The following is a 13,302-nucleotide window of genomic DNA, read 5'->3' on the forward strand; positions in this document are numbered from 1 at the left end:
TGATTTCTGTTTCTGGATAACAACCACCAAAACAAATCTTCTACGGTACAGCAGGAGGGACAAACTTCCCAAAGGAAACCCCTACTCTTAAAAAGAAGAAGGAAGTAGCACAAGCTAACGGTTTACCGTCAGTGACTAGCTCGTTTTACCCGGCTAGCTACTGTACGTGGGTAAGTTATTTAATATTAATTAGCTCTAAATATATAATGCGAGTTGGAAGCTTTGAATAAATTTGTGTAGTACCCGGATAAATGTTTTTAATGAAAGAAACGGTAGATAATGCAATGGAAGTTGCTACGCAAACAGCACCTAGCGCAGCTAGCACTAGATAGCTGCGAGGTAGCTAGTGCAACCATTTTGATAGCGCCTATGTTGTTTGTTTTACCAAGTGAACAATGTATTGTCATTTTATTGTATTTTTAGCTCTCCTAGTGAACTGTAACACAGCTTTGTTGTCGTGTTATATTGTGACGGAATTGCAATAGATGGCATAAATGTGTTCTTTTCTAAAAAGGTTAATTGTTTTTCTAAAGTGGGATGTATCCTTAAATTTGACAACATTGTTATTTTTGGGCAGTTTCTCTTGAATTTATTTTTGGGGTCCATAATAGCTGTTTTAACACATTTTAAATATTTTTTCAGCTTTACTATGACAACTTATGTAAAGTGTGGCCACCTTCCTTATCTTTAACTAGTTGAACACAAATCCAGCTGTGGAGCTCTAAGGAGAATGTAGGATGAGATCGCATGAAATAAGATAGATGTGCAGTTATGAATACTCTGCACTACTGTAGCATATCGTTTGATGTTGAAATAAATTGTTCTCTATTTTTAGCAGTGTACAGTTGCAGTCTGAATGTGACACTCCCAGCTAAACCTCCAAAGTAAACACTGTAACATAATACACATAATGCAACCAACACAATGCAGTTCTGTGATGGTGGTGGGGCCATCAAGTCAAGAACACAATCACTTTAAGCTTTTCATCTTAACTGTGTACATAGTTTATTTAATCACAGGCACAGCAAGATCAGGACTAATAGAAAAGTTAATTTAACTCTTTGGCTTTTTCTCCTCATTTTCTTTGTACTTGCCCTGTGTTTTTAGGTCACATGCACTTTGATCACAATGGGAGTAAAAGACCGCCCTCAGTGTTACTTTGATGTGGAACTCAACCGGGAGCCAGGTAAGGAAATCATTATTTGTCAAATTAGGAGAAAACAAGTAAACAGCACAGGTTTCATTTTTAAACCATGAACTTTTAACAGAAACCTTCACTGTGATATTTTTTCTTTAATTCTAACAAATGAAAGTGAAACACACAGTGGTTCACTAACCTGATAGACTGGTTTGGTCTCCACTGTTCCAAATCAGTGTATCAGCTTTGAAGGGTTGTTTGGAAGTGTTGTCCTGGAGTTGTTGTTTTGTTTTTGTTATATTTGTGGTAACTATGTACTGTAAATAAAAGCGAGAATGTCAAGTTGCTGATTATGCCTCCTGGTTACATATCCAATATTTCTTTTGTTATTTTCTGTCAATTTTTCTTTAAATATGCTTTTTTTGTTGTTGTAAAAAAAAAAAAACTTTAATAAATGTAATAAATTCTCTCTTGCTTTCTGTAGTTGGGCGCATTGTCTTTCAGCTGTTCTCGGATGTGTGTCCCAAGACAAGCAAAAACTTTCTTTGTTTGTGCACGGGTAAGTTATTTTCACTCAGCGGTGTTTTTCATTGTATTATTCATTCCAGGCATTCAGCAACATTTTGTGTTTAGGTCATTTAATGAACTGGATCTTGACTGGATTAGATGTGAAACCGAACAAGCTGTTACTCCTAATGCTTATTTAGCCAATATATATCTTTAGTAATAGTAATCTGGTAGATTTATATATTTTATAGTATACAACAAAAAAATTAAATAAACAATGAACATACCATAGATTACTATGGTATGCGATTATATTGGTCACCCAGTAAATTTGCTCCCATTGATTGGAGCCCTGGAGGTGGTCTTACATCCAACAAAAATCATAAATTTGCATACAGACAGCAGAATTATCCCTCTTCTTATTTCCTCTACATCTCATTGATGGAGATTGGATTGTTTCGGACTGAATAGTTGGCTCGTGCATTTGTACGAAACTGCTTTAATGAACACAATTTGCTTGTTTCACTTTTATTTTGATGGTTCTTTTAGAACAGGGTAACCCTACACCATAATTAACCAAACCTTGGGACATTTGTGTTGGCAGTGAAATCAGATACTATGTCTTATGTCAATAGAAGCTTCTAAATTAAACAGGTTCATCTTGTAAATGTAGCACAGATAATCCAGAGGGTGATACCTTTATGCATTTTTTTTTCCCAGTCAGAGTTTTTAAAAATTAAATAAGACAAAATATTTTTACTGTCCAGCATTGACTTTTAGTACATCTGGCTATTGGTATCAAGTGCTTTAAAATGCAGTAGCTTCATCCCAAGACTTCCATTTCAGAACTACTTTTACGTTTTTTTGTTTTTTGTTTTTGTTTTTACATAGAAGCACTTTCTAGAATTGTCATTCAGTTTGTATTTCTATGAGAGTTTGCTTAATAATTGTGTTGTTTCAGGTGAAAAGGGAACCGGGAAAGTCACAAGGAAAAAACTGTGTTACAAAGGCTCCACATTTCACAGAGTTGTGAAAAACTTCATGATTCAAGGAGGCGACTTCACAGAAGGTAGCAACATAAATATCCTTGCTGCTTTGAAAGTTTAAGTAACTGGATGATGTTGGATTAGCGTCTATGTTTTAGAATGAGTTTGATATCTAAGGATAGACCTGTGCAAATAAAAACATACCAAAAGTGGAAAATATGTTTGTTGATTGGATGCAAAGAGTTTTTCATTGAGGTGCCTGAACCTAACAGGTTCACTGAAGCTTTGCTAACTTGGAAACCTACTGCTTCCTAAAAATGGCAACAACGTCAAAAGGTGTTTGATAAGCAAGCTTTGATCATTAGGTGTTTTGTTTGCTGTACTATGTTAATTTGACATAAAAAAAATCTAAGTTTATTTTCTTTATGGCTGCAGGAACTGGAAGAGGAGGGGAATCAATATATGGTGGCTACTTTGAAGGTATTTCTATATCGATTCATATAATAAAAAAAACTGATAATAAATGTGTGTTTCAGTATTGCAATCCTGTGCTATTTGAGCAAAGCTCTGCATGTTATTTCTAGCTGAATCATTAATTTCTTGTGGCTTTCCCAATGTGTGAATTTAATCAAATCAGCATGGGAAGTAGCCATTCTCGTTACTAAATGCTACCATCCTCCTGCTAAAATTATCAACATATTTTTTTATTTATAGAGTGGTCTTTTGCAAAATGAGAAGGTAAGAAATGTGCACAGTTCAGTAACACCATGCCAACATAGTCATCACAACAAGGTCTGACCCAAAAGTTTACATGCCCTGACACACTTTCCATTCAGTCAGATATCCCTTTTGTCCTCAATGTTTGCCTGCAACCTGCATTTCTAGTGTCTTTAGATCGGATGTGACAGATATAATGCAATTATTGACTTGATGACATGAAATATACGATGGAGACTGTGGAAAGTAGGACCTACTTCACTTTTGAGATTTTAGTTGTTCTAGAATAATAAATAATTACAGAGCATTTTTACAATGTAATGCAATCATTTCTCAGTTTGAAGCATATTTCTCCAAGGTTTTCAGTTAAGTTTCTATCATACCACCTTGGATAATTACACAGTTCCAACGCTCCAGTTCTCTAATAATGAAAGATCATCGAGACATTGGTTATATGAGAAAATATAGTCTTACAGGCAAATAAGAGAAAAGAGTAAGTTACCATAAGACAAACTGTCTCAGAGGAAAACACTACAAGTTCAAGAAAAAAAAGTTTTTATAGCAGAGGCTATGATGTACAGGTTTGGACTGTATATGCAGAGATTATTCAGAACAATGATGGAGATGTGCTTCATTAATCCAGATGTATATTTGTTTTTTTTTTTTTTTAAGATTCAACCATTTTTAAATACACTTTTTGTCTTACTTTGTCCTGATTTTAAATTCAAACTCAAGAAGTGTGAAAGAAAACCCACATTACTGTCATTTTTGGACAAATTTTTGACCTTGCATCACTTGAGTCATGCTCAGAATCTTCTTTTAAAAATTTTATTTTTTTATTGTTGAAGTTATCACTGCATGGCTGAGCAGCATCTGAACAGCTAGCTCTGTTTGTTCATGTGTTATATATAAAACCAGCTATGACAAAGCAAATTATTTAAAAAAAATAAAAGTTCTTCATTTTAAATTCAAAAAACTTAACATGAATATTTTATTTTACATTAACAGGAATACTAAATCGCATTTCCAGGCTTACAAACATTACTGACATTGATTTATATAAAGTTAAGAGATTACAAGTCTTCTAAAGGAATTTGATGTTTTTTATCTTTTAGAGTGTAAGTAGGAGAATTTTACTCTATATAATGTATTTTTTTTCTAACCTAAACATTTAGACTTTTAGCAAGTATCAGGTTTATTAATGAAATCGACAGAAACTGACAAACTCCCTGTAAATATCTTTAAGCTCAACAAACCACCAGTTTGAAGCTTTAGAAAATTATTTAAACATTTGGGTCCATAGAAACTGAGGAGAAACGAGGGTTATGATTTGTGGTTAATTATTATTTTTTTTTATCTCCAAAAGTATTTCTATTAACACTAACTGGGGAACACCCTCTGAAACTCTGATTCCCCTCTGTCTGTTCCCAGATGAGAATTTCATTCTCAAACACGACAAAGCCTTCCTGCTGTCCATGGCCAATCGTGGGAAGAACACCAACGGCTCCCAGTTTTTTATGTGAGTAAGACTCAATTCATATAAAGCACAACTTTCATTCCAACTGAAGCTCTGTCTTAGTTTTTACTTCCTGACCCTTGCCCTGTTACGACCCTGCAGAGTAGTATTTGCCACCTAAAATCCCCTCTCTCTGTATGTGTGTTAGATTTCAAAGTGCAGAGCAACATTGGATTCGTTCTTTTTTTACCTACAAATGTGTTACATTTTTTCTCTTGCCGTTTTTGTGTAAAATTTACAGAAACTCTAGCATCCTGCTCTTCCAAGGTAATGTGTCTCAAAGGCTGTGCTTCTCTCTCTCCTGACTTTTCTTTTTCATGTTGTAGTTTTGTATTTTCAAACATTGTTTATTTTTGAAATGCTTAAGTTTTACTAATACGTTCAGGCAGATCACGTTATTTGGACTGAAGGATCTCCTGAATCACAAAAAGACATAATCTTTATCAGTGTGAACTTTTCCTTCACAAGTAGATACTTGTGAGACATTAAAGAGGATTTGTCTTTTTTTCCTCCATTGATTTGATCAAATTAAAACATGATTTTACAGCTTTCTACATTTTTTTTTATTGATAATTGAAAATTTAAAGTGCAAGATAAACCAAGAGTGGTTCTGTATGCTACATATTTTTTTGAGACTTTTTTTTTTGTGTTATTCAGTTGCAGCCTCATGTTTTGTGAGTGATTTGTTTTCTCAGTTATCAATGTTTTCATTTTTTTCCATGAACCCTTCACTGTCATTGATCGACTCAACTGGATTAACTACAAACAGCACCACTAAAATGGCTCCTCACCTTGATGGGTAAGACGCTCTTCAGTCATTTCCAAATATATAGAAGAAAAGAATCTCACCTTTTGTACTATGAAAGGATTCATAGAATGCGTCTGAATGACTTTCTTCATAAATCCAAACGGAAAGCAATATTAAATTTGGACTTCAATTGTTCCAGGAGTACATTTTCTGTTTATCTCCGTCCAGCGTCCATGTTGTCTTCGGCCTCGTCATCTCTGGGTTTGAAGTGATAAAGAAGATTGAGGGACTGAAGACTGATTCGGCCAGCAGGCCATACGCTGACGTGAGAGTGGTCGACTGCGGACAGCTGATCACAAAGTCTGCGAATGATGGTTGGTGCAATGTTTTTCTTGAAAACCCATGTTATGCTCGCTTACGGGAATACGTTTTTATTTGACAAATATCACTTAATTTGATATCACTAAATATAAAATGCATAAACCTTTATAATATTTTAAAAAATTTTATTTCAGTGCTTGAGGGCAAGCGGAAAAGGACTTCATCCATCAACTCCAATGACTCCAATTTTTCATCGTCTGATAGTGAATCAGAAGAAAAGCTCAAACATCGAAAGCGACTGGCAAAAAGTAAACCATCTAAAAAGAAAAGGAAAGAAGGAAAAACGGCCAAGAAAGCTGAAAATGTACCTTCTAACCAAAAGTATGTTTAAACATTTAAAATATTTCCAAGATCAAGATTAATTCTTATGATGTAAATACAACCATGCAAGTATATGTTTGGTTGCGTTCCTGCTCTTTAAGGTCTGCAGAAAAAGAGACGGCAGAAGGTGAAGGTAAACCTGAGGAGGAGAGGGAAACGGGTGGGAAGAGGGAGAAGCCTGTTGTTCGGCCTGAGGAAATCCCACCTGTGCCAGAGAATCGCTTCCTGCTGCGACGGGACATGCCAGCGCAGGAGGACAAAACAGAACCGTTAGTGATCAAGATTATTACAGAATATTAAACACGTAAGACACACCTCAAAAGTATTCAGTCCCCTGGAACTTAATAATGCTTTGTTTCATTTCAACCACAAACATTTATGTAATCTATTGGGATTTTATATGACAGGACAAACAAAAGTGAAAAGGAATGAAATTGTGTATTTTGCTGAATAAATTCAGAGAAACGCGCCATGTACTTGTATTTACCCCGTTTAATCAGAACTCTTTTGGAGTATATTTCTGCCAACCTGTAGCTGAAGGAAAACGTCTTTAAACATATATTTTTTACAAACACTCAATTAGGTGTACGTTTGGACTTTGACTGGGCCATTCTCAGAACGAGAATATGCTTTGATCTAAATTATTCCTTTGTGGCTCATGTTGTATATTTAGTGTTTAAGTTTGTGCTGTAGCTCCATTTATTGTCACATCAACTTAAACCTGCTTCGCTTTTGAAGCGTGTGAATTGCAGTTTTAGTATTTGTTGTTGGATTTTGGATTTTGCAAAGTTTCTACTTTGAGTTTGTTCGACCAGACAACCTTCTTCCACAGGGGTGGTGTGTACCCTACATGGGTTGTAATTAACTCCAATCAAGTCTTCACATAGTTTTCATTCTAGAGTTTTTGCTTTTCTGATAAATGCTTCATTATCTGGCCAGCCAGCCATGTTCTGGAGTAGTTGTGCCACACAAAATTAACATTTTTGGATTATGCGTTTAACAACTCTCTTTTAGATATTCAAACTTTACATTTTTGCCTTCCACATAAACAAGGGGCATGAATACTTTTGCAAGGTAGTGTATGCAGTACTTAGTGTAGTTATTTAATTAATTTAAAATGCAATTGTATCTTTCAGTCTTGAGAAAGAAGAAGCTGGTCCTTTAGCTGAACAGAAACCAGCTGTAACAAAGTCTGGACGGAAGATCAGGGGCAGAGGAACAATTGTATGCTCTTCTCTTGATATTAAGGACTCCATATTTGTCAGAGTAGATTTTCAAACTTTACCGTTCTCCTTTCTTTTGCTTTTCATTTTAGAGATATCACACCCCAACCAGATCTAAGTCACGCTCTACATCTGTTGAAGAGCGTGGGGGCAGTGAAACTCCACCACACTGGAAAGTGGAAACAAAGAGAGCCAAAGTTTTTCCTCCCCAGAGCCCGGAAAGGTGGAGCAAAGGAGACAAGTAGGAATTATGCTCTACGTCCCACCTCTTTGGATGTTTTTTCCTGTATTTATTTGTCTTCATGCTTTTTTTACTTTAACAGACTTAAAGAGCGTTCTTCAAGCAAGTGGGATAATAGAAGCAAATCTCCTCAGTCCCACTCTGGAGAACTTTCCTCAGACCAAAGCTCTGAGAGGTCAAGCCAGCACCGGCTTCCAAAAAAAGAGAAGAAAAAAGCCAAACACAAGAAGAAAGCCAAAAAGCGCAAACATGGCAAGAAGAAAAGCTCCAAGAACAAATCTCGAGAACACTACGAGTCAGAGGGTGGAAAATCAGCAACTTCTGCTAGGAGGTCCAGATCCCGATCGGCAACCCGGTCTCCCTCAAGTGAACATCGTTCTTCTGGCAGGACAAGGCGGAGATCCTCCCTGTCTTTTTCCAAATCCTACTCCAGGTCCTACACATCCAGTCGATCCAGATCACGAGGAAAATCCAGGTCTTATTCGCAGTCCAGAAGCTTCTCTAGATCACGAAGTCGATCTTTGTCTGGATCCAGGTCTCGGTCTTATTCTCAGTCCCGGTCAAGATCACGGTCAAGGTACAGATCAAGATCCCGGTCATCTTCTCAGTCCAGGTCGAGATCAGGGTCTAGGTACACGTCCAGATCCCGATCTTTGTCCTCTAGAAAAAGGAGTTTTTCCAGATCTCCAAGGAAGAGGAAGACAACCAAACCCAAAATGGATGCCATGATGCCTGTGCCCGGGAAGGTCCAAGATAAAAAGATTACACCTGTTCCCATACTGCCAGCTCTCCCAGTAGCTGAAACGGTTCCTGTGATCCCGCTGAGTGACAGTCCTCCTCCTTCTCGCTGGAAACCAGACCAGAAGCCCTGGAAGCCCTCCTACATTCATATTCAAGAAATCAAAGCTAAAGTTATGCACAGTAAGCCCTCTACCGCTGGCCCAGCAGGGGACGGCTTCTCCAAAAAAACTCGCACACCGAAGTCTATACCAGAAGATGTTGAAGAAAAGTCGGCTCACAAAACATCCCACGGTGGATCCTCTAGAAGCAAGTCCTTCAGTCGCTCCAGGAGCCGAAGTTCTAGCAGGTCGAGGTCAAGATCGGCTGAGCTGTACCGGAGCAAGTCTACGTCCTGCGACAGATCAGACTCTGAAAAGGACCAAAAAGGAGGAAGCAGCCAGAAAAATTCATTAGACAAAGAATGGAAGGAGTACTACAGTTCTCTCAACAGAATAAAAAATTTAGATAAGTATATTTTGGCCAACAAGAGTCAAGACAGACTCTCGGGTTCAGGAAAAGAAGTGAACAGTGAGCGTAGCCCAGATTTTAGTGCCTCTTTGGAGAACAAAAGAGAGAGGGGAAACTCAGAAGAGCCAGAAGCAAAACGTTACTCTTCACTGGCAGACGAAAGCTTCAAAAGCCGCTCTGAGTGGGATAGTGACAGCGACAAAGCTACCCAAAGCAACGTGGCAACCGAGGCACAAGCAGTCCAGTCCAGCACGATGTTGGCAACCGGATGGGATTCAGACAGAGATTCTGAGAATCCAGCAGACCGAAAAACGTTTGGTTCTGAAAAAGAGGAAGGAGAAGCGAGTTCTGAATCAGACTATGAGGCCTTGAAGAAGACGTCAAAAGCAGTGACCGAGCTAGGATATAAAGTTGCTGCTGCGGTAGCAGCCGCTTCCTCTTCTTGTCCCTCAGATGATAGTGCTCATAAAGTTGTACAACCGGAGCGCAAGAAGAGCAAGAAAAAAGCCAAACGGAAGCATAAACACAAAAGGAAAGGAGAGAGTAAGAGCAGTTCTCATCATGGGAAGGACAAAGCTAAAAAGTCCAAGAGAAAACACCAGAAGCTGAAAGAGACTTTCCATTGGCAGCCGCCATTGGAGTTTGACGAGGAGGAAGAGGATGACGAGTCTAAAAGGGAGAGACATAGTCCTGTTAGAGAGGTTGAAGAAAACATGGGTGAAGACTTTAACAAAAATAACCAAGATTCAACTGATTTGAATAAGAAGCCTGTGAAAGAAGAAGAAGAAAAGATTCAACTGAGATCCAAAGAAAACATTGAAAGCACAAATCACTCTGACCGAGCATCCAGCCAGAACAGCGTCAAAGACCAAGATTCTTTAGATGATATGGAAATCTGCACCCCGGAGCACAATGTTGACATCATTGAACATCCTGTTACGCCTGATTTGTCCAACACTGCCACTAAATTAACCCTAAATTCTACCTCAAAATCATCAGAAGTGGCGAGCACTGACGGTGCGTTGCCTCAGAGCAAAGACCAGCCTGATGTCACTTCCTCATCAACAACTGCTGGACCACAGGAAGAAGCACCTCCTGGCAGAGCTGTCATAAACTTCAAATGGAAGCCGTTAAAACGAATGGCGGTCACGCCAGAGGTGAACGTCCAGGCCGTCACGGTGAAAAGCAAACAAAACAACGAGAGCATCCAGCCTCTGGGCATGCAGGGAGTGAAAATGGAGATCAAGAGTAAAAACCGAGTCCGACCGGGTTCGCTGTTCGATGAGGTTCGTAAAACGGTACGGCTCAACCAGAGGCCACGAAACCAGGAGAGTTCAAGTGAGGAAAGATCCCCGTCTGTGGGGAAGGCCAGAGGTGCATCGCGCTCGCCAAAGAAGTCCAGCTCTGCATCGAGAAAGTCCCGCTCTGCTTCCAGCCACCGATCCCGTTCTGGGGGCTGGTCACGCTCCTACAGCAGATCCAGAAGTAGATCCCGTAGCTACAGCTACTCCTCCAGGTAAGAGACAAACATCACAATAACCTGTTTAAACTGCCAAATTGTGACTTTTGTTCAAGTCACTTTTATTGTTGTTCCTGAAGGAGCCGCAGCCGGAGTCGGAGAACCCACAGACGAAGATCTCGCTCTCGCAGCAGCACATATCGAAGTTACAGCAGGCATAGGTACACCATCTCTGTTACTTAATAGTCTATTTTAATTAACAGGAATGTAGCTTCTTGGTATGGAGCTACAAAAGTGCCAAAATAAAAATGTTTCTTTTTATTTATTTTTTTTCTCTTCATTGGATTATAATTTTTGTTTTCCCTTTGCATTCCCAACAGTCGGTCGTACAGTAGAAGTCCCTCCAGAAGCCACTCGCATCATCGCCGTCGGCGGTCCAGGTGTGTTATACTCCTCAGACTCAAACCTGTGGCACTGTTGTCATCTTTCAGATTTACAGCGATTTATAGATCGATTTTAAAATAAACATCTCAATATGTTTCTTCAATATATGACATATTTAATTTATTGCATACAAGTAAAAATTTATAAAAATACAAATACCTTGATATTTTTAATTGGGGGTGTGGAGGAATGCTGTGGTGATTATTTGCACTTCTGACAGTTTGTAGCTTTCATGTGCATTTCTACAGAAAAATCTCAAATCTCACATCCCACCGTTTTCCAGCCAGCATCTGGAACATGGTTAAATTGCTACTGGCTCGTTTTTGGCTTCAGTTTAGTTTGGTTGTTTGTTCTAACTCTAAATCCCAGTAGTTAGCGTTGCATTTACTGTACTGAAACAATTGTTAACACAAGAATGTTCTGATGCTCATTCTGAACGCCACTAAAACCAAACCTAAATAATCTTTTACATCTTGTTTTTTATTTTGCCCCAGGTCCGATTCCTACGACAGCTATTCCAGTAGAAGTCGGAGCGTGAGCAGGAGACGAGGGCGCAGGCGAAGTGAGAGCTACAGGAGCTCTGAGCGCCGCTCACGGTAAGACAGCAGGGAAGCAGATCTCTATTCAACCTTTTTCAGATTAATTATATCTTCTTAGACATTCTCTCTTCATGTTTTGGATAAAATATTCACAATTGATTTATTGATTAGGCTATTTTCTATGCCAATGCTTCCCGATGAAATAAAGGCGTCTGCATCCTTGTGATCGTCTCTCTTGACAACTAAAAGCTGAACTGTTTCGTTGTGATCCGTCCGCTTCAGGTCGTCCCGCTCTTCAAGTCGCAGTTCTTCCAGACACAGGAGTCACAGCCGCAGCAGTCGCTACAGCTGAGAGGGGACACACCGACGGCCTGCTCTCATGGAGGGTTCTTCATGTTTTTATACTGTGCTAAGTTTCATTATGTGAGATGAAGGGATGATCATTATGGTAATGAATGTGAATATATCTAGACAGCAGTCGGTAGAGCATCTAGTCACTCTGCTGAAACTTTACATGCTTGCTATGAGAGAGGAGTCGAAAATAATTAACATTGTCGTATATTTATGTGTTCTTTAACATTTTCTTCTCATAAGCTAAATGGTGCAATTGTTAATCTCTTTAGAAAAAACCTTTTAATGTGTTTGAGCAGGACAAAGGTTACTTTTTTGAGGTGAGGTAAAATCTGTCTGACTTAAAGTCCTTGTTATAATTAGTTGTCTCTGAATGAACAGGTGAATGTAGAAGCTGTACCTAAAGTATATTATCTCTGACTTTTGTTTTTAATGACTTTTATTAAATATCACCACTCTTTGAACTTCTGTTTCTTTATTTTGGCACCTAACAATGTTTTGACTTGACATTTAGTGTGCTTCCAATAGTATTGAGTGAGCTCATAGGCTTCTGTCAGTTGCAGTGCCTCAGTTTGATCTGCAGGGGGCAGGTTTCCATGCCTGAGTGAAGACGGGATCAAATCAGCTTTAGATCTGTTTATTATTCATTATCAGAAATGGCGGGGAAAAAGTAAACAACCTTTATATTTTTATACTTAACTATATATAATATGTCTGATATGTGGAGGTGATTTTATTTTTACATAAATTTTACTATATTATTTCAAGTACACAAGAATATTTAAGGTTTACAAAGTTATAAAAAAATGGTTTAAGTAGAAAATGTATTGCAGTTCTTCAACAAGATGATTAAATACATTTTTTTAATCTTAGGTCTAATGCCCAATATGCTTTTGAAACAAACATAACATTCTGTAATATTGTGAGGTTAAACTGAATAACTTAATATATTAAATAGTAGAAATACATGAGCAATTCAAATATATATAAAAATATTAAAATCCTGTTAACCGTTTTTATATAAAATTAAAACTTTGAGGCTGGATTATGAAAGCAGATAAAAATCTCTCTTTTTACATGCTCACTATTAACTAATAATATTTTAATAAAACAAATCATGTAGTCTGACTTTTCAAAATAGAAAAATGGAATACGTGTCGGTCTTTGAAAACAAATACAACAGAGCTCAGTGGTGACGTGGATGATCAGTTTTTGAAAGCATTTGCTGTGCTTAGCCAATCTGTTTTTATTTAGGTTTATTTAGTGCTACTGGCCTTTACTAAACGGTAAGTAGGGTGGAGAGAGAGTTGGAAGACATGCACCAAATGGCCCAGAACATCAAGGAATGTAGCCTCTGCACATGGTGCGCCTGCTCCAACTGAGCCACAAAGTCTGTTTGTTCTTACTATGAAACTTGCATAACATATATATATATATATATATATATATATATATATATATATACATACTTTATGTTCTAGTC

The 13,302-nt window shown here is 38.1% G+C and overlaps 1 protein-coding gene across 5 annotated transcripts; it reads left to right on the forward strand.

The window, feature by feature from the left end:
- Positions 1-76: 76 nt before the first annotated feature.
- Positions 77-12,283, forward strand: nktr (natural killer cell triggering receptor). Of its 5 annotated transcripts, none has more exons than XM_007544354.1 (17): positions 77-162; positions 1,108-1,186; positions 1,623-1,697; positions 2,607-2,714; positions 3,067-3,111; positions 4,780-4,867; positions 5,634-5,663; positions 5,841-5,986; positions 6,128-6,314; positions 6,416-6,583; positions 7,451-7,538; positions 7,630-7,778; positions 7,861-10,542; positions 10,626-10,706; positions 10,866-10,925; positions 11,424-11,525; positions 11,751-12,283. In XM_007544354.1, the coding sequence occupies exons 2-17, from the start codon at positions 1,129-1,131 to the stop codon at positions 11,818-11,820; spliced, it is 4,137 nt and encodes a 1,378-aa protein (XP_007544416.1). In that variant the 5' UTR covers positions 77-162; positions 1,108-1,128; the 3' UTR covers positions 11,821-12,283. The 5 variants fall into 5 exon arrangements, with proteins under 5 accessions (XP_007544416.1, XP_007544415.1, XP_007544417.1 ...); XM_007544353.2 differs by having other exon boundaries at positions 83-170; XM_007544355.1 differs by lacking the exons at positions 77-162; positions 1,108-1,186; positions 1,623-1,697; positions 2,607-2,714 and adding an exon at positions 3,346-3,369.
- The last annotated feature ends 1,019 nt before the right edge of the window (positions 12,284-13,302 follow it).

This window comes from Poecilia formosa, unplaced genomic scaffold (genome assembly GCF_000485575.1).
Source record: "Poecilia formosa unplaced genomic scaffold, Poecilia_formosa-5.1.2 Scaffold1122, whole genome shotgun sequence".
Taxonomy (NCBI): Eukaryota; Metazoa; Chordata; class Actinopteri; order Cyprinodontiformes; family Poeciliidae; genus Poecilia; species Poecilia formosa.